The 26,830-nt window shown below is 47.1% G+C and overlaps 1 protein-coding gene across 4 annotated transcripts; it reads right to left on the bottom strand.

Annotated features, from left to right (window-relative positions):
- Window positions 1-159: 159 nt before the first annotated feature.
- TMEM175 (transmembrane protein 175) lies at window positions 160-26,825 on the bottom strand. 4 transcript variants are annotated; one of them, XM_012783411.3, is made up of 11 exons: window positions 26,678-26,825; window positions 10,212-10,394; window positions 9,994-10,032; window positions 7,368-7,465; window positions 6,477-6,528; window positions 6,077-6,112; window positions 5,524-5,607; window positions 5,039-5,203; window positions 2,990-3,068; window positions 2,501-2,633; window positions 160-984 (listed from the first exon to the last, which is right to left on the bottom strand). In XM_012783411.3, exons 2-11 carry the CDS (start codon window positions 10,362-10,364, stop codon window positions 306-308), a joined length of 1,518 nt encoding a protein of 505 aa, XP_012638865.2. In that variant the 5' UTR covers window positions 10,365-10,394; window positions 26,678-26,825; the 3' UTR covers window positions 160-305. The 4 variants fall into 4 exon arrangements, with proteins under 4 accessions (XP_012638865.2, XP_012638863.2, XP_075849032.1 ...); XM_012783409.3 differs by having other exon boundaries at window positions 5,039-5,218; XM_075992917.1 differs by lacking the exon at window positions 5,524-5,607.
- Between the last annotated feature and the right edge of the window lie 5 nt (window positions 26,826-26,830).

The following is a 26,830-nucleotide window of genomic DNA, read 5'->3' on the forward strand; positions in this document are numbered from 1 at the left end:
CTCCCTCTTCTGTGTGTTGAACGACCACTTGGGGGCTGGGATGGGTGGTGTGGCAGCCCCTCAGATGGGCCTGCTTGGCAACATCTGTGGGAAACTGGGTGAGTAAAGGCAATAAAACATGTTCCTGTGAAACACCTCTCTGCAAAAAGTAGAGACCAATTTGAGGACACTGAAACAGAACATGATATTTCATAACAAAAATAAGGCCCAGGCCTTGTAAACCTGCAGCCCTGGCCATCAGATGATTTTGGCTGCCTTCCTTGTCAGTCCCAGGTGGGGATGGGGGGAGTGGTCTGTGTGGCCAGTCATGGGGCAGGAAGGAGCAGCGACTGCGAGTCAGTCTCGCCTGTGGGGCCCGGCCAGGGGTGTGCTGGGCTGGCCAGGCCCCGCAGGCTCCGCAGGCCCCACAGGCCAGCCTGGCCCAGGCGCACGAGGAGGCGCAGCAGCAGGAAGGTGGAAGGCACGGCGATCTGCATGAGATGGAAGATGGCCGTGCTGAGGCCACTCAGGAAGCAGGTGGAGGCAAAGGCCAGCAGGCTGGCGCAGGGGTACAGGGCCAGCTTGGCAAACATGAACGCATGCTCCTGGCCGCCGAACCACACTGACGGCTGTAGTGTCTCTGCCTCGTGCAGTAGGGCTGCAGTCCAGATGGCTAACTGGAAGATGCTGGCAAAGAAAATGATGGCACAGCTGATGCGCACACGCTCAAGCTCATCGTGGGGCTGCTGGGCGAAGGCTGAGGTCTGCTGGTAGGCCAGCGGGAGGCCACCCACAAAGGCCAGAGAGAGTGTGTTCAGCAGCCCCATGGCCCGTGTGGCCCTACGCACGTGCAGGAAGAGTGAGTGGTGGGCGAACCAGAGCAGGCCCACTGTGGCGAAGGAGCCGAAGTATGCCAGGAAGCGTGGCCCATACACACCCAGTGCTGCCACCAGGCTGCCACGGAACTTTTCTCTCACGTCCTTGGGATCCGGAACATTGTCCTCACTGAGAATCAGGAACAGACAGCATTTGTACCAGCCTCCCTAAGACCCATACAGTCCCTGGTGCCAGGGCCCGCGTGACTCAGATGAACGATGCGGCTAGCTCAATGCACTGCGCTGTCACGGCACTGTGCTATGGACACTTCATCGCTCCTCTGAAATTCACACGTAGCTAGCAGCTCATCTGTTCTGTGCTAAATAGCAGCCCTACTCTGCTGGGTCCCCAAAGGCTGGTGAGCAGCCCTGGCCCTGGGCCCAGGCCCTCTCTGGCTAAAGGCAGTGTGTGCCACCCCCTCCCAATGTCTGCTCCACAGGGGAGCTGATGAGGTCTGTTCCCTCCCTCATCTATTCACCTCTTTGAGCCACCCGCACAGCACCCTGGTGGTCAGACACCAGTGCCAGGGGAGTGGGCCTGCAGATCTGAGGAGGGTTTGCCTCTACAGTTCTTAGAGGGGCACAGGGAGACCCAGGAGACTGACTTCTGGGCTAAATTCTCTAGGGAGGGTCAGCAGGGCATGAGGCCCTAGCACCTCTAGGCTTCTCCTGCAGCCATGGACCACTCTGGTCAGGGCTGCTGCCCCTAACAGCACATCCTAGAAAGCGGGGAGTTAGCGTCTTCTCTCATCAACTGGACTGGAAGATGTGGTCCTTGAAGCAGCCCCAGACAGATATCCATCCTCCAAAATGGGGGAAGGGGTAACAGGCTGGGAGTAGGAGAGAGCCTGGGGGGTTGCCCTGGGAATGAGGCCCGAGGCAGCTTCTTAACACGTGCAGGAAACTGCAGGGAAGGTATCGGCTGAGCCCTGGGCCAGGGCTCTAGGTGGTGGGAAGAACCCCAGCCCCACCCCAAACCACAGCCTCTCCTTGCAGGTCCCTCAGTGAGGAGACAAGGCCCTGGCTGCAAAGAAGAAGCAAAGGGAGATCATTCTGGAATGCTCCTTATACTTAGACCTTAGAGAACAGGTACCAAGGAATATCTGCTTCCAGTTTTAAAAACTGTACAAATTACAGTAGAAAAAAGCTACTAAGAGAGTATTAGGAGACTCAGACTTGAGACTATCAGGTATGGAATGTAAAATCGGAGTGTTTTAACGTGTTTAATGAAATGAAAGCACATGCTGAGATATGACTAAGGAACAAGACACTATTAAAAAGGATGGAAGATGTAAAAACCCAAAAATGTGGTAACTAAGATCAGGGCTTTAACAGAGTGCAACTGGTGAGGCTGGAGTGGGGGTGGGGATAGGGCTGGGGGCTGGCCTCTCCCTGGTGCCTCCATCCCCTGCTCAAGCTCTCTGGTTGCAGGGGTTGTGGCACGGGAGACCCCACTCTCTGGGAGATCTGCCCTTCTTGGGGTGAGCTCTGGGTAGCCAGCTGGGACATCTGCCCTTCTTGGGGTGAGCTCTGAGCACCCAGGGGGAGGAGAGCCTCTGTAGAGCCTCTGTAGAGTCTCCAGGAGACACCAGGGACTTAGGCAGACCCCCCCACCTGACAGGTGGCACCAGCAAGGGGGTCCTCACCAGATGTCCAGGATGAGGAGGGTGGCCACGATGGCGTAGACGCCGTCACTGAAGGCTTCCACCCGCTCCTTGCTGAGTGGCTTGTGGAGGTCGAAAGTGAACTCCAGAGGGTGAGCTGGGGGTTCCTGGTGGCCTGTGGACATGCCGGGAGGCGGAGCTGGCCAAGCCCCTCTCATATAGGGCTGTGGGGCTAGCACAGCCATCACTGCCCTCTTCCCTGAAGAGGCTGGAACATGCTGGCCAGAGACTGTGCAGGTCACCCTAAGGGTTGGCAGGGAGGCAGCCAAGACCAATGGAGCCCAGGGCCAGAAGTGGGGTCCAGCTGGGTATGCCCCGGCCTTCGCCCTGTGCTCAGTCCTGCCCCCACCCAACATCCTTGGAAGTAGCTGGGAGTTGGGTGGTGCCTCCCAGCAGCCTCAGTGCAAAGCAGCCACGTGGAGGACAGACAGCCTGTGGGCCTCTTAGGCCAGCCCACCCACGGTCACCTACCCACAAGCCTGTCTCTGCACCAGCTGGTGGCCTTGCTGACGTAAGGGAGGAAGATGATGGTCGCCATCAGCAGGTAAGACTGCAGGGACACACACAAGTTAGTTCCTAGCCAGAAACCCCACCCTGAAGTCATCAGCTCCAAGGGGGGGTGGGCGCGATAGTAGTAGGACCAGGGAACTGTGCTTTATTGTGCTGAAGAGCTCAATAGGGTGTCGAAGGGTGGCCACAGGAGAGAATCTTGGCAGATGATGTACCTGATAAGAGTTCAGTGTCCAAAATACATAAAGAACTCATACGTCTCAACAATACAAAGACAACCCAATTTAAAAGTGGGCAAAGGACTTGGACACTGCTCCAAAGAAAATATGCAAGTGGCCAACACACACATGGAAAGACGCTCCACACCATTAGTCATCAGGGAAACGAAATCAAAACCACAGTGAGCTACTTCCATACTCCCAGGACAGCTAGAATCAAGAAGACAAAATAACAAGTGTTTATGAGGATGTGGAGAAACCGGAACCTTGTGCACTGTTGGTGGGAACATAAAATGGTGCAGCTGCTGTGGGAAATAGCACAAAAGTTCCTCAAAAAATTAAATACAGAGTTACCACGTGATCCGGCAATTCCACTTCTGGGTATGTGCACAGAACTGAAAACACAGATTTGAAGAGAGATTTGTACACCAGTGTTCACGGCAGCATGATTCACAGTAGCCAAAAGGTACAAACAACCCAAATCTATCAACCGTTGAGTGGATACACAAAAGGTGGTTTAATCCATACAAAGGACTGTATGGCTGGGAGATAAGAAAGGAGTAAGATTCTGACACAGGCTATAACATGGATAAATCCTGAAAACTTTATGCTACGATTAAGGAGCCAGACACAAAATGTCACGTATTGTATGATTCTATTTATATGAACGTGCAGAAGAGAATCCAGAGACAGGAAGTAGATTGGTGGTTCCCAGGGGCCAAGGGGAAGGAAGCAACGGGAGTGACTGCTCATGGGTGGTGGGTGTGTATTGGGGTAATGAAAAAGTTCTGAGACTAGACAAAGGTGATGGTTGCACAGCACCGTGAATGCGCTAAATGCCACCAAATTGTTCAGTTTAGATGCTTATGATGGTAAATATTATGTGTATTTTGCCAAATTAAAAACAAAGGAAGATAGAGGGTCAGTGAGAGTGTTTGTGTCCCTGTTCTCCACTTGGCCCTGCAGAAGTGCTGGGGAGCAGACTGTGCTGCACTCAGCCACAGACATGGCGCCCCCTACACCCTTCTCCCCTCCTGCTGCCTGTCTCCCCTCCTGATGCTCTGCAGGTGGCTCTGTAGTCCAGCCACGCCCTCTGCTCATCACTGCCCTGCCCACTGCACGGCCTTGGCCTACAGCAAAGCGTTTCTACCTGTCCTTTGCCGTAAGCATCTCACATCCACCTCAACTGGGTGAGAATACTACAAATAACAACCTATAGCCCCAGATTTGTTCATAATCCGGTTTTTCACGCAACAAGCAGCGAAATCATACATGTCATTCAACAAATATGTGAAGCAGCGCCTCCCAGGTGCGAGGCAGGTGTGGGCAGGAGGCTGCCAACAGGAAGGCAGGGCCCACAGAAAAGCAGGAAATGCAACTGGGCATACAGGAGCCCGTCCTGAGGGAAGATGAAGCAGCTAAGGGGGTTTGACCCTCCACTCAAACAGCTGCTGGTGTTCACTACCCCCACAGTTCGTGCAAGTTTCTCATCCGAACGAAAGAAGCAAGCCCAGACCTGGATTCCTGTTTCTCACCATTGTCATTTTGGAGCTTCACTGAGGACAACTTAGACACCCCCATGAATGAGTGTTGATTCTCTGTCCTACGCAGGCTGGGTCCTGGGGGCCTTGGAGGAGCAGCAGCAGCACCTGCTTCCTTCCCCGGCCATGGACACCTGCCTTCTCCTAGCATCATTCACTGCAGCCACAGGCCTCATAGAGAAGACCCTTGGGGGGACCCTCTGCCTACCCGCAGCCCTGCCTGGGCCTTGGGGGGATGTGCCGGCACTCACCAGGGGGAAGAAGAAGAGGGAGAAGACAGCTGCAGCAAAGCACAGCACTGGGCCACGCAGAACGATGCGCAGGACATGCTTCCGGTACAGGGCCCTGTGGGCGGAGCACTGGATCTGCGGGCTCAGCAGGTGTGGGAAGTGGAATGCGTACCCCACAATCAGCGCCTGCAGGAGAGCAGGCTGCAGGGCCAGTTGACTCTCAGGCTGCCCAACATGAGTAGTACAGGGGCATCTGGTGGGGGGACCCACAGAGGCAGGCTGGCAGCCTAAACACTGGTGGTTGAGAGATGGGAGCCCCTGGCTTGACCCTGGGACTGCCTGTAGGGTTTTCAGAGACCACCCTTCCCATCTCCAGCCTGCAAAACGGGGGCTTCGGGCAAGACACATCTGTGTGTACATGGGCAGGCCCTGAGCTCCCTGCACCCCAGCTGCAGGGCCCCGTGGGATCTCATACACACACCAAGCGCAGGCCCTGGGCAGCCTACCTGCACGGCCCCGATGGCAATCACACACACACAGAACAGGAAGATGCCCAGAGGCACGTCAGGGAAGGTCACCATTAAGGAAAACTGTGTCAAAAAAAAAAACAAACCCAAATACCAGGGCTCAGGGCTTCTGCCTCCTTGTCTCTGTGCCATGCCCTGGGAATTAGAGCTGCCACAGCCAGGTCTGTCCAGACCCCCACAGGAGCCAAGTCCATCAAATGCTTTAGGCCTTCGAGGCCAAAATGTCAACTGCATACAGAACTCCCTAGACCCTGATGCTTTGTGAGCCCTGCAAGCTCAGACCAGCCCACCCTGTCAGAACTCGGAGTGTGAGCCCTTCTATGGCCTGGGCAGTACCGGGTGTGTGGACTGAGGCCAGGCTGGGGACAGGCCTGGGGTGGGCAGGAGCGCTGGGTTGGGGGACAGGCGGGGATGGGAGCATTGGTGGTCTCTGACTCTTCCCATCCATAGCCCAAAAGCCCTATGCAGCCCTAGGCCCTGGGCCCTGCACCCAAAGCTTCAGGGGAGCATGGGGGGGGAGCATGCAACTTACCGTGTAGGGCAGAAGTGTGATGGTCATCATGCATGCCTGCCGGGGAGGGATGGCTGTGAGGCACCCCGCAGACCCTCACTCTCAGAAGGCCCCCTCCAATTCAGAGTGGTGGGCCACCCAGGGTAAGAGCCTCCCCTAACACCTTGTAGGAGCCTGTGCCCTGGCCTAGGTCAGATGGGAGGGGCTCAGCTCTTAGCCCAACCCTGGGTTTATCTGGGTGGGGATGCGGGCGGGAATGCCATGGGGAGGGGCCCTCCAAGGCACTTCCAGTGAGGGCAGATCCAGGCTCTGAGGAACCAGAGGCCATGAGAGTAGTAGCCAACTGCTGCCTTCCACTCTTCTTAGAGAGTTAAACTCTAAACTAAAAGCATTTCCCAAAAAATGACAGGAAAATACTCACCAGATTGAGCAAGGCAAGTGTGTCATCTATTTTCCCAACAACTTGGAACAATCTAAACAATTTAAGAAAAAGAGGAAGACACAGGTCATTGATCAATTATGGTTCTAATACAAAACATACACAAACTCTTTCCAGTATTTTCTGGTTAAAACATTAAGAAATGTCATTTTTCACTAATATAAAACACTACCTAGCATACATTTAGAAACACAAAGCAGCAAATGCAAGTTTCCCAGAAAGCACCCTGTTCACTCCCTGGTGTCCCTGTCGTCTTCTCCTGTCGCAAAACCAGAGTCAACCCACAGACTGTGTGCATTTGGCAGCTGTCGGGGGAGGTCTCTCCAGAGCAGGCCTTTGGAGCTGGTGGGCTGCCCCTGCCTTCTTGGTGACTGTGTGGGCCTGAGGGCTGGGGACTGCAGCAGCTCTTGTGCCCCCACAGGGCTTGGTGCCATGGGAGGCTGTGAGGGGAGAAAAGCCCCCTCTCCCCCACAGGAGAGGGGTATGCCGGGCCACATTCCCCTGGCTGTTGGGGTCTTTCCTCCTCAGTTCAGCCTGTGAGTCCCAGGGAACAGAGAGGGGCTGAGGAGGGGCCCTGTACACTGGGCAATGGCCTTGGCCAGTGTCTCAGGGGATGTGGCCTGAGCACTGTCCCCTTGCCTGCCCCTGGTCGGTGGCTCTAGTGGGCAGCGGCAGCACTGACAAACTCTAACGGGTCCACTCCACTGTCCCAGGTCCTGGGCTCTGCCAAGAGACCCAGGGTGAGGCTGGGAAGGGGCAGCCTACATCCCCCAGACACCCTATAGTATCTGTTGCCCCAGGCCTATGCCCACTCAGCACCTGCACTGAGCAGGTTCTCAGATGTAGGCCTGCCTCGAATGAGCTGGCCCCCACCTTGTGTGTGCTGCCCAGGCCACAGTCACAATCAGAAACGTCATCAGGTAGACAGCAATCCTAGTTGCTAGAAGTTTCTGTATACTTTTGTCAAAATGCTAGAATAAAAGAAAATTATTGTTAGAATAAAAGCTACACGTGTGTAACCTAATGGTGGTCATCTCCTGGGATGGCATTGTGTGATGGCCAGCCTTGCCCCAGGGCAGGGTAATCCCCAGGAGGGCCCTGTGAAGTGCCTGGGAGGGGTCTGGTCCCCCAAGCAGAGCCCAGAAACTCTCTGGGCTCAGCCTCTGTCCTGTGCCTGACCTGTCTTCTCTGACAACTGTGGGCCCAGTCCTGGGCCTCCACCCTTTCTCCAGGGCAGTGATCCATCACCCACTTCCACAGACATGTGGTTGTCTTTTGTGGACAATTTTCCTACTGAAATGTCAGCTCTTAGGGAGATCCTGTGGGGATGGGCTCCCCAGACCATGAAGGCATATAAACAGGGTAGGGGGGAAGGTCTGGTGAGGGCCTGTTCATCACATACAGTGCCATGCTGGTGTCCTCACAGGAAAGGACGGAAGGGCCTAACTCCCCTAGCGCTTTTCTAAGGTCACTAGCCCCATTCACGAGGCTCCTCTCTCCAGACCTGATCACCCCCTAGGCCTCCCCATATACCATTGCCTTGGGGTTTAAATCCCACCATGTGAGCCACGTCACGGTTACACAGGGCATTATCTGGTAAGCAACTGCACTGTGGCCCATGGCTGGAACGGAGTGGCAGGCAGGGGGCTGTGGTCCACACAGAGCTCTCACTGTGAAATCATGGAAGGGGTGTGGTGCTTCATCAACAAATACTCAAAACAGAAAACCCATCACTTTCTCTGTTTGCAGGTAGGCCTCTGCACCACTACCTTAGCGTCCAGTCCAGTTACTTTCTCTATCGGACACTGCCATGTTTTTTGAATCACTGGGTTTTTCAAGGTTGAACTAGTCTTTTTCTTTTGATCAGAGTCAGAACAGCCCTGTGAACACCTTCTGGGCCACAGGAGGCATCTGCTGTTCCGGTGCCTTCCTCTGGAAGCATGTTGGGCCTTTCCTGCTTCCCACAACTGTGTCTTCTCTGAACGAGGCTCCAGCAATGATTGGATCCCAGGCCTCTGTGTGAACCAGTCAGGGCGCATAAAGAAGAGACTTGGCACTAAGACGTTAGTCTCCAAGAGATGAGCCTGACTGCAGAGAAGTGTGAAGAGGTTTGGTCTCACAGGGTTTTCCTATTTTCAACCACAAATTAAGCTTTATTTCATGTGACCTCCTGGTTCTAGGTGTCTCACATCCACGTGGCCGTGCTCTGACAACCCTGTTCTGAAACTGGTGGCAGAGGCAAGCACCTCATGACGGCATCAGGCTGAGCCTCCCTGCAGCTTCCTGGAGGAGGCTCCCGAGCCAGGACAGCCTCTGGTGGAGATGCAGCTTTCCTGAGCAGCTGCTGGGGGCTGGCTCCCACGCTCAGCTACTGTGGGGAGGGCGGGTACTTTCCACTTGTGACTGCCACAAGCTAGGCACCCGCACCAGGGGCGCCTACAGATGCTCAGCGTTTCCCTGAGAGCCGGCCCAGGCCCAACCTGCATTTCTACTTAATTCTCAGCAAAACCCTATGAAAAGTATCATTATCACCTTTTCACAGACGAAAAAGCCAAACTCTGAGCAGCTCCCAGGACTTCCCAGTGCCATCCAGCTCAGCTCACAAGTAGGAACTGGAGCCCAGACCTCAGCTGTGCGTCGGGCCCAAGAACAGACAGGTCTTCACTTATCTTGCTGTGCCTGCACGGCTGGTGTGATGACACACGTGCACCCCAAATGTCTTCCAAAATAGTTCAGCTTCTAAGATACTACACATTGTGCTTTCTTAAATTATTTAGTTTACAGACAGGGTCTTGCTGTTGCCCAGGCTGGAGTGCCATGGCATCATCATGGCTCACCGCAGTCTCCAACTCCTGGGCTCAAGGAATCCTCCCCGCTCAGCCTCCCGAGCGGCTGGGACTACAGGCATGCACCACCACCACCAGCTACGTGTTGCTCTTTAACTCAGAAAAATTCCAATAAGTTGGCTATAAAGAAACTCTGCTTTTAAAACTTTCCCACTCACCTCTCAGTTGAAACCATGTTGAGTGGGCCAGGTGGGCCAAGTGTCTCCGCCGAGGCTGGGGCAGCCTGCCCTCTGTTTAGTTGGAGTACCTATTATGAGGGCCACCCTGGGGCAAAAGGGCAGACACCCCACCAGGGGAGCTCCCTCCCAGCAGAGCACACTGCTGCTCTGTGGACACCAGGTTCTCGGGGCAGGCCGCCATCGTTCCCGAACCTTTCCTTCGGGCTTGCTTGAGGGCGCTGCCTGTGTGCACTGAGCCCTGCCTCTGCTCCCTCCCCACTGAGGCTGGGACCTCTCAGGTTGGGTGGGCACATGCTGAGCTGGTGCAGCTGAGGGAAAAAGCACCTATAACCCCCTTCCCCTCCAAGTGAGGCCCTGCCCCGAGAGCCTTGGAAGCCTTAGGTGCATGGGGCTGGCTTCTGGGCCCAGGCCCCATCTGTGGACCTGTGAGTCTTCTTGTGGACACATGACACACGCACAACCTGCTCCCATTACCTGTTCTGGGGAGATCTCCGTGTGGGTCACAGGCAGGATCTACAGGAACAAAGAGACAAAAGGAACGGAGAGATGCTCCTTGAGCCAGGCGCTGACCACTGCTGGGACGCAGTGGTATTGGAGCCTCAGAGTCAGTGCTGGGCACTCCCCAAACTGCCCAAGGGGCTGGGGACGGGTCTGAAGTAGGCTGAACAGTGCTTCAAGGGCCCCATACAGACCATGACGGTGGCAATGATGGACAGCAGGGCGTCGCTGAAGCTGAGCATGCGGTGGGAACACTGGGTCCCCTCTCCGGAGTCCTCATCCCTCCTGCCTGGGGCGTAGTCCCCCTGTGTATCGAGCACCTGCTCTGGGATCTGGGGCTGAGACATGGTGGGACCGCTGCCCGGTGGTCACAGGAGCTGGAAGGAAGCACAGCTCTGAGCATCCCGGTGGGGTGCTCTGGGAAGCTTGCCTCTGCAGCTTTAGCCTCGGTGCCGGGCCAAGGATGGGGGTGCTTCCCCAGGCAGGGGGCTTGGTGCAGCTGAGGTGTCAGGAATGCCCATGCTGCTCTATCCTCTCCCAGGAGGCCCCTCAAATTTCCAGCCTCCAGCTAAGAGGGCCAGCATCAGACCACATGCCTGCCCTGCCACTGCTGAGCATATATCTGGGCAAGAGAAATGCCCTGGGCCTCAGTTTCCCCTCAAGAAAAGTGAATGTGCATTGGGTCTGACATATGGTTAGACACATCACGTAGCCAGGGAGGGACCTGAGGCCCCTGACCCCACAGCACACCTAAACATGGAGCAGGAACAAGGTGTCCTGTGGGGCCCCAGGTCACCGGGAGCCTCAGTGTGTGTGCACGTGAGCTAGGGGCTGTCCGTTTCCTGCAGGGGCCACACTGTAGCTGTAACCTTTGGGGAAATCAAGGCCTGAGTGACCAGCTAGTACCAGGCAGGCGCTGTCACCCATGCCCCTCCTCTAGTCCACCTGCCAGAGCCAGGGCTGGGTGCACAACCAGCAAACACCATAGCTGTGGCTGTGGCTCCCTTAGCACATAGCTCCCGGGCATTTATAATATCAGAGATGAGTCTGGGAAGACAAGCAAGATGCCAGGTAGAGGGCATCTGGTAGAGGTACTCTGGACCCTAGTGCTTCCTGGGAGCAGACTGAGGTATGGTGGGGTAGCTGGAGGCACGCTGGTGGGTACCAAGCTGTGCAGTGAGAGCAGCTGTGAGCCCAAGTTGGGCACAACAGATTTTACATTGCATGGGGGGACGCTGAGGCATCCCACAGATCCAAGGCATGGCCAGAAGTCTGATGCCATCCTACAGCCAGGTACTGCTGGTACAGGTGGGAGGGAACAGAAGGCTGGACAGGAGGTGGCTGCCGCAATCAGGTGAAAGAGGAAGGCAGCCTGGCAGCACCAGGGGACAGGGAGGTGCGGGAAGGTATGGGGGTTGTGGGGGAGGGTTGTGGAGGCTGAAGCCGTCCCACCTTGGGTGCTGACCCAGGCTGACTTCTGAGTAACCCCTGCCGGGGGCACCTCTAGGTTTCTGCTTTATCTACTGTTCCTGCCCATAGGCAGGTTCACCTGGCACCGTTGCCCCTCTTGGAGGTCAGCTCCAGGGTCCCGCCTGTCCTTTCCATGGTGTGGAAGCCCTGGGTCTGGGGTGATGGTGCGGGCATCTGCCATCCTGTCCCATGGCTGCGAGGACATGGCTTCTGTTCATAGGTCCCTATGAAATGTTTCTTTTTGAGAAACTGGATCTAACAGCCTCTTTCTTCCGCCTCTCAGTTTCCTTGGACTTTGGAGGTAGGTTTGCATAGACCTGCCCACCTTGGAAGAGGGGTGACAGATGAGGGGGAAACAACAAGGCCCTGGTGCCACTCAAGAGAAAGAAAGTGAGACAGGGCATGTTCCTGAGGGAAGATGACCTGTGTGCTCTGGCCACATTTCTTGAAACACAGGAAAGGCACCTGGACTGTCCATGAGGCAAGCTGTGGGGTGGACACGGGCCCAGGTCAGGAAAAAGGCTAGGCTGCAGACGTAGACTTTGGAGTCACCACTGCACACTGTTACGGAAGATGAGGTGGCCTCATATGGAGTCAGAAACACAAGGAAGGCCTTAGCTACCTGGACATCATGGGGTTGTCAGAGGGAGAGGTACGTGGGCTGGAGCGGGCAGGACATGAGGCCTCCCAGGCCTTCTGTGAAGGAAGCATCTTCAGGAAGGGTCCCCAGGGGTGAGCCCTTCAGAAATGAAGGAAGAGTAATAAGAAAGTATTCCCTGGGTTTTACTTTGAAGAGGACGCTGCTTCTCCAGCAAAAGTATCAGAGGATTGAGATGGTGGGGCTGGTCAGAGAGGTGGAGGGAGGTATAGCATGGACTAACCTTTTAGTGCCATATCTAAGAACTCTTTGCATAACACAAGACCACACAGGCTTTCTGTTTTCTTCTCGAAGTTTTAAGGTTTTACGTTCTACTCGAGGTCTGTGATCTATTCTGAGTTAAGTTTTCACATATTGTGCAAGGTATAATTGATTCTCTCTTTTTTGCAGGTGGATGTCAAATTATTGCCATACCACTGTTTGAAAAGACTATCGTTTCTCTACTGAATTGCCTTTGCATTGTGGTCAAAATTCATGGGCCATACTTTTGAAAGTCTGTTCTATTCCACTGGATATGTGTCTATCATTCTGCCAATACTGCCATCTTGACTGCACCTTCACAGTAAGTTCTGACATCTGGTAGAATGAGTCTCCCCTTCTTTTTCAAAGTTCTAGTTCTTTTGTCTTTCTCTCACATGCTTCTGCTTGAAGGGGTCCCTGTTCACAGCTCCTCTGGGCCAAAACATGAGAGTTTCTCTCAGACCTTTCACTGCCTGTGCAACAACCCCACAGCACAACCCTGCAACTGAGGACTAGTCTGGGGTCAAAGCCATGAGAAAAGAGGTTAAAAGTTGGAAACTCATACCTGTGTCACTAACTTCAAGTATGACCCCCCTTCGTAACCCCCTGGCTTTTGGGTATTTTTTCTTTTAGTACTTTGTCCAAAGTTTTTACTATAAATTAGTAGGAAAGATAGCCAGAGGGGACTTATTCTGACAAAAATAAGATGAAAAGTAACCTCTGGTTCTAAACAGATGTCCATTATATTGCTTTCTAGAACTTTTTATATGGTTAATTTTTTTCAATTAAAATTTATTTTTAGGGCCAGGAGTTGTGACTCATGCCTGTAATCTTAGCACTCTGGGAGGCCAAGGCAGGAGGATCCTTTGAACTCAGGAGTTCGAGATCAGCCTGAGCAAGAGCAAGACCCCGTCTCTACTAAAAAAATTGAAATTAGCTGGAGAACTAAAAATATATATATATATTAAAAAGAAAGAAATTAGCTGGGCATGGTGGTGCATGCCTGTAGTCCCAGCTACTCGGGAGACTGAGGCAGAAGGATCACTTGAGCCCAGGAGTTTGAGGTTGCTGTGAGCTAGGCTGATGCCACAGCACTCTAGCCCGGGCAACAGAGTGAGATTCTGTCTCAAAAATAATAATAATAATAAAAATTTAAAAAAATATATTTTTTATTTTATTTTATTTATTTAATTTTTTAGAGACGGGGGTCTCACTCTTGCTCAGGCTGGTTTCAAACTCCTGACCTCGAGCAATCCGCCTGCCTCAGCCTCCCGGATTACAGGCGTGAGTCACCGTGCCCCGCCAAAAATTATTTTTTAAGAAAACAGTAAATATTGAATATGGAAGGAAAAATCCTCAACAAAATGTTAACAAATGGAGTCCAGCAACATACAAATAGGATTATATACCAAGACCAAGAGGAATTTCTTCCAAGACTGCAAGGTTGGTTTAAAATCTAGAAATCAATTAGTGCAGCATACCACACTGTAAATAAAAATAAAATCCTAAGCCCCTGCTGACTGAATGACCCCCCTCTTGGCCAAGACCCCAGAAAAACCTAGAGCTGAGCTTTCAACCACGAAGAGAAGGGAGGTCAGACATGCCTCTTTCTACCATTTCCCTTTTGTTCTTGAGACTAATTACAAACAGGACCTAACGCCATGCAAGGCAAAAGTTAAGTCACAGAGAGTCAGTATGTTGTGGCTTCCCCTCTGATTAGCAGACTTCCTTATCTTAAAACTTTCCTTCTACTGATTCCAAGCCTTTAGACAAGGCTTTATTTCTTTACCCAATTACAAATCAAAGAATCTCTGAACCCATCTATCACCTATAAGCCCCTGCTTTGAGATGTCTTACCTTTCTGGGCCAAACCAATGTATACTTTCCCTGTATTGATTTATATATGATCTTACCTGCAGTTCCTATCTCCCTAAAATGTATAAAACCAAACTGTAACCTGGCCACCTGGAGCACCTCATTTCTCAGGACCTCGAGATTATGCAGCTCCAGGCCATAGTCACATTCAGCTCAGAATAAACCTTTTTAAATTATTTTACAGAGTTTGTTTTTTTCTGTTAACAATATCTATAAAATAACAGACAAAAACCACATGATCATTCCCATAAATGCAGAAAAAGCAGTTGAGAAAATCCAATACCTCTTCATGATTAAAACATTCAAGAAATTAGGAATGGAAGGAAACTTCTTCAATCTGATAAGGGGCACCTATAAAAATCCCCACAGCTAACGTCATACTTAATGGTAAAAGACTGAAAACTTCTCCCTAAGATCAAAAACAAGACAAGGATGTTCGCTTTCATACTTCCATTAAATATTACATTGGTGGTTCTAGACAGGGCAATCTGGCAAGAAAACTAAATATTAATGGGAGCCACACAGATTTGAAAGGAAAAAACAAAACTGTCTATATTTGCAGATGATGCAATTTTGCATATATTATAGAAAATCCTAAGGAATCCACAGAAAAAAAACAATTAGAACTAATAAATGAGTATAAAGTTGCAGGAAAAAAGATCAATATACAAAAATCAACTGTGTTTTTGTAACAATCTGAGAATAAAATTAAGAAAATTCCATTTATAATAGCACAAAAAACTTAGGAACAATTTTTTTTTTTTTGAGACAGAGTCTCACTCTGTTGCCTGGACTAGAGTGCCATGGCATCAGCCTAGCTCACAGCAATCTCAAACTCCTGGGCTCAAGCAATCCTTCTGCCTCAGACTCCCAAGTAGCTAGGACTACAGGTATGCGCCACCATGCCTAATTTTTTCTATATATTTTTAGTTGGCCAATTAATTTCTTTCTATTTTTAGTAGAGATGGGGTCTTCCCTCATGCTTAGGCTGGTTTCCAACTCATGACCTTGAGCGATCCTCCCACTTCAGCCTTCCAGAATGCTAGGATTACAGGCGTGAGCCACTGCACCTGGCCCTTAGGAACAAAAATTTAACAAAAGTACAAAACATTGCTGAAAGAGATTATTATTATTAACAATAAATAAGACCTAAATAAATAGAATGACATCCTTTGTTCATGAATTGGAAGACTTAATATTGTTAAGATAGCAATGCTTTCCAAATGGATCTACAGAATCGATGCAACGCCTATCAAAATTCTAACTGCTTTCTATGTAGAAATGAACACACTGATCCCAAAATTCATATGGAAATTCAAGGAACCCAGAATAGCCAAAACAATCTTGAAAAAAGAAGAAAAAATTTACCAGTTTTAAAACTTAGTACAAAGCTACAGTGATCAAGATGGTACAGTACTGGCATAAAGACACAGATCAAGGGAACAGAGTTCAGAAATAAATCCCCACATTATGCTTAACTTATTTTTGACAAAGGTGCCGAGACCATTTAACAGGGAAAGAATAGTCTTTTCAACAAATAGTGTTGGGACAACTGAATACTCACATGCAAAAGAATGAAATTGGACCCTGCTTCATATTGCATATAAAAATTAACTAAAAAATGGATCAAAGACCTAAATGGAAGAGCTTAAACTATAAAACTCTTAGGAGACAACATTGAAGAAAATCTTCATGGCATTCAGTTTAACAAAAGATCCTTAAACATGACACTAAAAGCACAAGCAACAAAATAAACAATATATAAATTGGACTTTATCAAAATGAAAAATTTTTGTGCTTCAAAGGAGACTATAAAGATTTATTATTTGCAATCCTAGTACTCTGGGAGGCCAAGGCGGGCGGATTGCTCAAGGTCAGGCGTTCAAAACCAGCTTGAGAGAGACCCCGTCTCTACTATAAAAAAATAGAAAGAAATTAATTGGCCAACTAATATATATAGAAAAAACTAGCCGGGCATGGTGGCGCATGCCTGTAGTCCCAGCTACTTGGGAGGCTGAGGCAGGAGGATTGTTTGAGCCCAGGAGTTTGAGGTTGCTGTGAGCTAGGCTGACACCACGGCACTCACTCTAGCCTGGGCAATACAGGGAGACTCTGTCTCAAAAAAAAAAAAAAAAAAAATGATTTATTATTTGCAAATATTTTCTCCCAGTCTGGGCTGTTTTTTCATTCCCTCAGAGAGTATTTTTATTTTTTTAATTAATAGACTTTTTTAAAAAGCAGTTTTAGGTTTACAGAAAAATTGAGCAGAAAGTACAGAATCCTAGGCCCGGTAGCAGTGGCTCACACCTGTAATCCTAGCACTCTGGGATGCCGAGACAGGCAGATTGCTGGAGATCAGGAGTTCGAAACTAGCCTGAGCAAGACCCCATCTCTACCAAAAATAGAAAGAAATTGACCAACTAAAAAATATATATACAAAAAAAATTAGCCAGGCATGGTAGCGCATGCCTGTACTTCCAGCTACTCCGGAGACGGAGGCAGGAGGATCGCTTGAGCCCAGGAGATTGAGGTTGCTGTGAGCCAGGCTGATGCCATGGCACTCACTCTAGCCTGGGCAAGAAAGCGAGACTCTGTCTCAAAAAAAAAAAAAAAAAAAAAAAAAAAAAGAGTACAGAATGCCATTATATACCTTCACATTACCCCCCCCCCCCATTTCCCCTATTATTACCATCTTACATTAGTGTGGCACATTTGTTACGATCGATAAGCCAATACACATACATTATAATTAAGCCCACAGTTTACATTAGGGTTCACTCTGTATTGTACATTCTATGGGTTTTCACAAATATAAAATGACTTGTATCCACCAATACAATATCACACAGAATAGTGTTACCACCCTAAAAATCTCCTGGTGTCCTGCCTTACTTCTTTTTCCTTGACTCCTCAGCAACCACTGACCTTTTTACTGTCTCCATGGTTTTCCTTTTCCAGGTCACATAGTTGGAATCTTACAGTATGTAGCCTTTTCAGATTGGCTTCTTTCACCTAGCAATATACATTTAAAGTGTCTCCAAGTCTTACTGTGTCTTGATAGTTTTTATTACTGAATAATATTCAGTACTATGAACATTATCAGTTTATTTATCCATCCACCTATTGAACATACTGGCTTCTTTCAACAGTGTATTTTGAACTTCCTAATATTGATGAAATTCACTCTATCTGTATCTTTTATGGATCATGTGTTTGGTGTCATATCTAAAAAGCTCATAGTTCAAAGAATTTTTCTATGTTTTCTAGAAGTTTTATGTATCAGGTTTAGATTTATGATCTATTTTGAGTTAATTTTTTATATATGGTACAAGGTATAGGTTAGGTTCATTTTTTAAACATATGGACATCCAATTTTTTCCAGCATCATTTGTTGGAAAGACTACACTTTCTCCAATGAACTACGTTTGCAAAAAAAAAAAAAAAAAAAAAAAAAAAAAAAAAATCAATTGGTCGTACACCTGTAAGTCAATTTCTGCACTCTTTTCTGTTCCATTTACCTACTTAGGTATCTTTAGATCGACACCATACTGTTGTGATTACTGTGGCTTTATAATAAGTGTTGAAATTAGGTAATTTAAGTCATACAGTTTTGTCCTTGTTCAAACTTTTGGCTATTCTAGCTCCTCTGCAGATCCAAATAAATTTTAGACTCAGTGTGTCAATTTCTATAAAAGAAGTCTGCTGGGAATTTAGCTGGATTGCATTGAATCTATGGATCAATTTGTGGAGAACTGATATCTTAACAACACGAGTCTCCTGATTTATGAATATGGTATCTCTCTTCATTTATTAAAGTTTTTAATTCCTCTAAGCAAACTTTTGTAGTTTTTAATGTACAAATCTTGCACATCTTTTTTTCAGATCCATTCCAAGTATTTTATACTTTTTAATGCTATTACAAATTGTATTTTTTTCTAATTTTAACTTCTAATATTTGTTGCTCGTATGTAGAAATATAATTTATTTTGCACATTTATCTCGCATCCTGCAACCTTGGTAAACTCAATAGTTTTAGTAGCTCTTTTTGTGGATTCGATCTGATATTTTGGCCTCCCCTAGGAAGAAAACATTTGGCAAATGTCTGGAGACATTTCTGATTGTCACAGTGGTGGCTGTGTTATTGGTGTCTAGCCAGTAGAGGTCACAGATGCTGCTAAACATTCTATTAATACGACACACGGAAACTCCTCCCACCCCCACCAGAGCAACAAGGAATTAATTGTCCCAATATGCTGACAGTGTCAAGGTTGAAGAATTCTGACATAGATGATTATGTCATCTGCAAATAAATAATTTTACTCCTTTTCAATCTGGATGTTTTTTCTTGCCTTATTACATTGGCTAGAATTTCCAATACAATGTTAAATGGAAGTACTGAGACCAGACATTCTTGGCTTGTTACTTATCTCTGGGGAAAAACATTCAATCTTTTATTATTCTATATGATGTTAACTATAAGTTTTTTATAGATGCCCTTACCATGCTGAGGAAATGACATTTTACACCTCATTTGCTCCGTTTTTAAATTTATTTTTTATTTATTTTTTTGAGACAGGGTCTCACTCTTTCTCCCATGCAGGAATGCAGTGGCACAATCACAGCTCACTGCAACCATGAACTCCCTGGCTCAAGTGATCTTCCTACCTGAGTCTCTTGAATAGCACACCACTACACCTGGCTAATTTCTTTTAGTTTTTGTAAAGGTGAGGTCTTACTACATTGCTCAGGCTGGTCTTGAACTCCTGGCCTCAAGTGATCCTCCCACCTTGGCCTTTCAAAGTGCTGGGATTATAAACACCCCCAGCTAGTTTTTATTTATTTATTTAAAATCAGGAACGGATATCGAGTTTTTAAAATCCTTTTTCTATATCTGTTGAAATAATCCATTTTTTCTTTTTTACTCTTAATTTTTTTTTTTGAGACAGAGTCTCACTTTGTTGCCCAGGCTAGAGTGAGTGCTGTGGCGTCAGCCTAGCTCACAGCAACCTCAATCTCCTGGGCTTAGCTGAGACTACAGGCATGCGCCACCATGCCCGGCTAATTTTTTGTATATATATTTTTAGTTGGTCAATTAATTTCTTTCTCTTTTTAGTAGAGACGGGGTCTTGCTCAGGCTGGTTTTGAACTCCTGACCTCGAGCAATCCGCCTGCCTGGGCCTCCCAGAGTGCTAGGATTACAGGCGTGAGCCACCACGCCCAGCCCAGGGCCTACTCTTAATTTTAATAGTGTGAATTACATTGGTCAATTTTGAAATGCTAAGCCAACTTTGCTTTCCTGGGATTGAGGACTGAACTCTGATATTTTTCTTTTGCTCAAAACTCCTTCCTAGGGAGGCCTACTGAGTCAGGATGACAAATGGTAAATTCCCACTAAGCAGCTTTTGTTAACCAAATAAAGCTGTGGTTTACTTCCCAACCTGATTCCGGTATAACATTAACATCACCTAAAAGATAAATAGAGCCTATCTTAACTCAAGCACCCTAGCAGATGCCTATCTTAAACTTGAAATATTCTCCTGTCTGGACCTCCCAGAGTGCTCACACCTTTATCTTAAATTAACCATATCCTTTCTGGTCTTTTAGGTAAAGCCTAACTCTCTCAGCCAATTATAACCCACCTATAACCTGTAAGCCCCCGCCCCCTTGGAAATGCCCCACCTTTTTGGGCCAAACCAATGTATGCCTCTCATGTATGATTTATGACTTTACCTGTAACCCCTGCCTCTCAGAAATGTATAAAAACGAAACTGTAACCCAGTCACATCGAGTCCACTTGCCCAAGGCCTCTTGGCAGTGGCTCTGGGTCACGGTCCTAACATTTGGCTCAGAATAAATCTCTTTAAAATTATTTCATAGAGTTTGGCTTTTTTTCTGTTGACAGGATGAACCCCACTTAGTCATGGTGTATTATCCTTTTTATACAGTGTTGGATTCAGTTTGTTATAGAATGTTTTAAAAGAACTTTTGTATCTATGCTCAAGAGAGATACTACTCTGTAGTTTCTGCTAATGTCCTTGCTGAGTTCTGGTGTCAGAATAACACTGTTAGGAACAATAATTTGGGAAATAATTCCTTCCTTCAATTTTCTTTCTTTCTCTCTCCTCTCCTGTCTTCTCTTCTCTCTCTCTTCTTTCTTTCTTTCTTGCTTGCTTTCTTTCTATTTGAGATAGGGTCTTGCTCTGTTGTCTCAGCTAGAGTACAGTGGTATCATCATAGCTCACTGCAACCTCAAACTCCTGACCCTCAAGCAATCCTTCTGCCTCTGCCTCCCAAAGGGCGAGGATTATAGGCATGAGTCACTGAGCCCAGACTTTTCTTCAATTTCCTGTAAGAGTTGCATAGAATTGCTTGGTGGAATTCCCAGTAACGCCATCTCAGACTGGAGTCTTCTTTGAGGGAAGAGTTTCAACTACAAATTCAGTATTTTAACAGATTGAGAGCTATTCAGTTTATCTATTTCTTCTTTTTTTTTATTTTTTATTTCAGTATATTATGGGGGTATCTATTTCTTAAGTGAGCTTAAATAGTTTGTTCTTTCAGTGAATTTGTTCATTTTATCCAATTTGTTAAATTTACTGGCATAAAGTTGTTCATTACATTCTTTGTTATCCTTTCAGCAGTGATATCATTTCTCACTCCTGATATTGGTAATTTGGGCCATTTCTTTTCCTTGTTGAATCTGACCAGAGATATTTTCCATTTTATTAATCTCAAAAAAAATCAGTTTCTGGTTTCACTGACTTTTTCTATTGTTTTTATTTTCTATTTCATTGAATTCCATTGATACTTATCTCCTTTTTTATACTTACTTAGGGTTTCTTTTTTTGAGTCAGAGTCTTGCTCTGTTGCCCCGGCTAGAGTGCCATGGCGTCAGCCTAGCTCACGGCAACCTCAAACTCCTGGGCTCAAGTGATCCTACTGCCTCAGCCTCCCAAGTAGCTGGGACTACAGGCATGTGCCACCATACCCGGTTAATTTTTTTCTATATATTTTTAGTTGGCCAATTAATTTCTTTCTATTTTTAGCAGAGATGGGGGTCTCACTCTTGCTCAGGCTGGGTTTTTTCCTCCTCTCCCTCTCCCCTCCTCCTCTCTCTTTCTTTTTTTTTTTTTTTTTTTTTTGAGACAGAGTCACGCTTTGTTGCCCAGGCTAGAGTGAGTGCCATGGCATCAGCCTAGCTCACAGCAACCTCAAACTCCTGGGCTCAAGCAATCCTGCTGCCTCAGCCTCCAGAGTAGCTGGGACTACAGACATGCGGCACCATGCCCGGCTCATTTGTTCTATATATATATATTAGTTGGCCAATTAATTTCTATTTATAGTAGAGACGGGGTCTCACTCTTGCTCAGGCGGGTTTTGAACTCCTGATCTCGAGCAATCTGCCCACCTTGGCCTCCCAGAGTGCTGGATTTATAGGCGTGAGCCACTGCGCCCGCCTGTTTTTTCTTTCTTGAGAAAAAGTCTTGCTCTGTCGCCTGGGTAGAGTGCAGTGGCATCATCATAGCTCACTGCAACCTCAAACTCCTGGGCTCAAGTGATTCTCCTGCCTCATCCTCCAGAGTAGCTGGGACTGCAGGTGTGTGCCACCACACCTAGCTAAATTTTTTATTTTTAGTAGAGACAGGGTCTTCCTCTTGCTCAAGCTGGTCTCAAACTCCTGAGCTCAAGCAATCCTCCTGCTTCAGCCTCCCAGAGTGCTAGGATTACAGGTGTGAGGCACTGTACCCAGCCAATTTGCTCTTATTTTTCTAGTTCCTTAAGATGAATGCTGAGGTCATTAACCTATTTTCTAATAGTGCTTTAGCTGCATCCCACAAATTTTCAAATCCCGTATTTTCATTTAGTATACAATATCTTCTAATTTCCCTCTGATTTTTTCTTTAACTTAAGGGTTATTTGGAAGTGGATTATTCAGTTTCTAAATATTCAAAGGATTTTCTATGCCTATTATTGATTTCTAATTCAATTTCATTATGCTTAGAGAATATACTTGTTTCATAGCCCAGAATATGATCTGGCTTAACAAATTTTCTTTACGCACTTGAAAAATTCTGTATTCTGTTATTGTGGGGAGTGTCCTACAAATGCTCATCAGGTCAAGTTGGTTGATAGTGTTGTTCAAGTCTACCATATCTTTAGTGATTTTCTGGGTTCTTGTCCTATCATTTACTGAGAAAGGAATCTTCTCTAACTATAATTGTGATTTAAAAAAAAATATCTCCTTGCAGTTCTATTAGTTTTTGCTTCATGTATTTTAGGGCTTTGTTATTAGGTACATACATGTTTACAATTATTATGTTCTTTTGATGAATTCACCCTTTCATTATTATGAAATGATCCTCTTAATCTCTATGAAATCTAGTGCAGAGGAACAGGTTTGGGGATTATGACCATAAATTCAGTTTGTTTACATATATATGAGGTGATGTATTTAAGATATCTAAGAACAAACAAATAAGGAGAAGAATGGAGACATACAGATTTGGGTTAAGATGATGTTGCTATAGCGGGTACTGCAGTGCCAATAAACAAAGGTGCTCTATAAGTACTTATAAAATAAATAGTCTCAATAGGCTCTGGTTTTCCAAGTAATTACACAATTTAGAAATCTCCATTTGATCCTAGGTCAAATAGGGAGGTCATGTATAAGTTCATGGTCTCCAAACTCAAATGAGCCCTCAAACTATCTCATGTTTTCTAGTAAATTATTAAGTTTCCCAAAATAGCTATTTTAGATCTTTTCTACATTGCTTAAACCTTGGGTTTCCTATCTCCCCTCTCACTTTTAGATGTTTTCTTTCCCTTATTCACAATGAAAAGAGAAACCATCAAAGAATTCCTTTACCTTAATTCCAATAAACACAAAAAGTTACGGGCAACTGCAACCCACTTTTCCTTCTTCCCTCCTCTTCTAAGAAAGTGTTTTTCCTATGTCCAAAGCAAACACCTCCACCTACACTCTGGACGTCACTGCCCTCCTATCTTCTAAGGGACCTTACCCCACCATTTCCCTCTCTTTTTTACCAGCAAACCCTCCCTCTCTAATGGCTTCCTTCCATCTGCTTTAGGCTGCTCAAAAATCTCTCATCTTAAAACATCTCAATACCACATCATCTTTCTAGCTCCCACTCTTTTCTCCACAGCCAAACTTCCCTGAGTTATATCCACTTAACCATCTCTACCTCACCTCTTCATTCCTCCACTTATGGTAAGATGTAGTTTCTACCCCATTGGGAAACCATTTTTAGTGAGGTCACCAATGATTCACTGTGGATAAGTCCAACACACACCTTTCTTTCTTTCTTTTTTTCTATTTGACTTTTAAGTGGCATTAGACACTTTTAACTACTTTTTGTCTCCTTGCCTTGGCTCTATGCCATAACATAATACTTTCTTGATTTTCTTCTTGCTTCCCTGGCTGCTCTTTCTTCATGTCTAACTATGCTGTCTCTGCTGGTCCTCTCTTCAGCTCCTAGAGCTATATGCTGAGGATGCCTGAATATCTGTCTCTAGCATGGACTCTTTCCTGAGCTCCCAATCCTTGTATTCCAGTCTACTAGACAAATACACTGGCTGGAAAAGCCATATGACTTGTGTTGAATTCTAGCTGCATCACTGGTTGGCCTTGACCAAGCACTGACATTGGGAGGTTAATTAAACTGTGCTTTCTTCACAAAGATGTTTTAGGATCATTAAAATGAACCATCATAAAAAGGTTATTGTAAGTGATAAAGCACTGCATAAACTATGCTGTTATTATTATTTTTTTTAGTTTAAAGATCATTTGGCTTTACTGTGATTCTAGAGTCATGCAATACTTCATTCCATAAAACAGAATAAATGTTCCAATGAGTTGAGCCTGTTATCTTTTTTTTTTTTTTTTTTTTTTTTTTGAGACAGAGTCTCTGTTGCCTGGACTAGAGTGCTGTGGCGTCGGCCTAGCTCACAGCAACCTCAAACTCCTGGGCTCAAGCGATCCTCCTGCCTCAGCCTCCCAAGTAACTGGGACTACAGGCATGTGCCACCATGCCCAGCTAATTTTTTCTATATATATTATTAGTCGTCCAGCTAATTTCTATTTTTTTTTTAGTAGAGATGGGGTTTTGCTCTTGCTGGTCTCGAACTTCTGAGCTCAAACGATCCTCCCGCCTTGACCTCTGAGAGTGCTAGGATTACAGGCATGAGCCACCATGCCTGGCCTATCTTTTAATAATAAAGATAACAGGTGTTAGCCTGTCTCAAAGGATATTTTTAATAGTTTGAAATCCTGTGAGGGTTAAGATGCTGATTTGAGCCTTAGAGCCCACTTTTGAGTTTGAGAACAAATACTCTACACAGGGGTTGCAACCTCAAATGCCTACAGGAACCAGGCAGGTAACATAAATGAGCCAAGATGGTCAAGCAAGTGATTGTGTCTTACCTGAAGAGAACAGCTGGAGGTGATTGGTAACATACAGGATTCTGGGTCCAATACTGTCTGATCTGATTTTTCTAAAGAAGTTGGAAAACTGGGTTTTTACAATCTAAGCTTTCAGTCTTTAAATGCATGTTGGCCAGGCGCAGTGGCCAAGGTGGGAGGATTGCTTGAGGCCAGGAGTTCAAGACCAGCCTGAGCAAGAGTGAGACCCTGTCTCTACTAAAAAAAAAAATAGAAAAATTTGCTGGGTGTAGTGGCACACACCTGTAGTCCTAGCTACTTGGGACGATATGGCAGAAGGATCACTTGAACCCAGGAGTTTGAAGTTGCAGTGAGCTATGATGGCATCACTGCACTGAAAAGGCATGTCTATGGGCCATTTCCCCATTATCTTATAAGGAAAGTCACCTTTTTTTTTTTTTTTTTTTTTTTTGAGACAGAGTCTCACTTTGTTGCCTAGGCTAGAGTGAGTGCCGTGGCGTCAGCCTAGCTCACAGCAACCTCAGACTCCTGGGCTCAAGCGATCCTTCTGTCTCAGCCTCCCAAGTAGCTGGGACTACAGGCATGCGCCACCATGCCCGGCTAATTTTTTCTATATATATTAGTTGGCCAATTAATTTCTTTCTATTTATAGTAGAGACGGGGTCTCGCTCTTGCTCAGGCTGGTTTTGAACTCCTGACCTCGAGCAATCCGCCCGCCTCGGCCTCCCAGAGAGCTAGGATTACAGGCGTGAGCCACCGCGCCCGGCCGGAAAGTCACCTTTTTACCCATAAATGATTGGGCATTATTAACCCTTCCAACTGGCCTAAGAGTACTTACTTCCTTTTACCTGAGAAATGTGACAGTGCAAATGAACCTTTAGGGCTAAGAAAAAATAGCTTGGAGCAGTCTGAGCTATTTGAGGCATGCAAAATTCATCAAGCCCAGCAAGAGAGGAGTATGGGACTTAAGTCTCACCCTCTTCACCCATGCATGGGGCAACTGTCATTTCGTTCCAGACTAGCATCCTCACATCATCTTTGAGTTCCAGAATTTTGTGATACAAAGAACAATGTATAGCCAATCAACAATTTGTTATTGTAATGTAACTGCCTCTTCTTTCCTTTAAAAACTCATTTGTGGCCAGCGCGGTGGCTCACGCCTGTAATCCTAGCACTCTGGGAGGCCGAGGCTGGCAGACTGCTCGAGGTCAGGAGTTCGAAACCAGCCTGAGAAAGAGTGAGACCCGTCTCTACTATAAATAGAAAGAAATTAATTGGCCAACTAATATATATAGAAAAAATGAGCCAGGCATGGTGGTGCATGCCTGTAGTCCCATCTACTCTGGAGGCTGAGACAGCAGGATTGCTTGAGCCCAGTTTGAGGTTGCTGTGAGCTAGGCTGACCCCACGGCACTCACTCTGGCTAGGGCAACAAAGCCCTAGACTCTGTCTCAAAAATAAATAAATAAAAACTCATTTTGTGCTGTGGGCTCAAATAAACTCAGTCATGTTTCCTGAATCTCATTATTTAAGGTTGACAGGGTCACAAGGACAGTCTCTGCAGTTTCGTGCAGCCCGGAGTGAAGATTTACTAGCCCGCAGCTCCCGTTACTGGCAGCTGTCCCAGCCCCGACTATGCTCCCCGGCTGGCCGCAGGTGTCTTCCACCTCCAAACTGCCTGGCTGCTCTGAGCGGGTTGACAAACACACTAGGAAAGTCGACGTTGCTACAACCCTATTCGCTAAACGTCACAGCAAACGTCGACCCCTGTGAGGCAAAAACTAAACATTTATAGAGTGCTTAACGTATCCTAACTCGCTTCTCCACCACCAGAGGTGAGAATTCTGAACCCACTGTCAAACGCGGCGCTAACAGCAAGAGGAAGACTGACTTCCCCAGGGCATGGCGGAGCGCTTAGACCACAGAAACCTGAGGACCAGCCTCCTGCAAAACAGAGTGTGGGGAACGGTCGAGCGCTGGGCTGGGGGCTAAACTACCTGGGCGGGAGTCGCCACGGCCACCCCTCCGCGTGTCTCCACTCTCGGTCAACCCTGCCCGCGACCTCCGCAGCCGGACGTTAGTCACGAGGCCGGCTACGCGGCGCGCGCGCTGTTGCATCGGTACCTCTGCGCCTGCGCGCCCAGCGGGCG

Source organism: Microcebus murinus, chromosome 16, assembly GCF_040939455.1.
Source record: "Microcebus murinus isolate Inina chromosome 16, M.murinus_Inina_mat1.0, whole genome shotgun sequence".
NCBI classification, from domain to species: Eukaryota; Metazoa; Chordata; class Mammalia; order Primates; family Cheirogaleidae; genus Microcebus; species Microcebus murinus.

Excerpts from the sequence above, each read along its gene's own strand:
- TMEM175 (XM_012783409.3), bottom strand. The coding sequence starts at position 10,364 with ATGTCTCAGCCCCAGATCCCAGAGCAGGTGCTCGATACACAGGGGGAC. Across the intron at positions 10,033-10,211 it reads CCATCATTGCCACCGTCATG|ATCCTGCCTGTGACCCACAC; the intron begins GTCTGTATGGGG and ends TTGTTCCTGTAG. Across the intron at positions 7,466-9,993 it reads CGGAGATCTCCCCAGAACAG|CATTTTGACAAAAGTATACA; the intron begins GTAATGGGAGCA and ends CTTTTATTCTAG.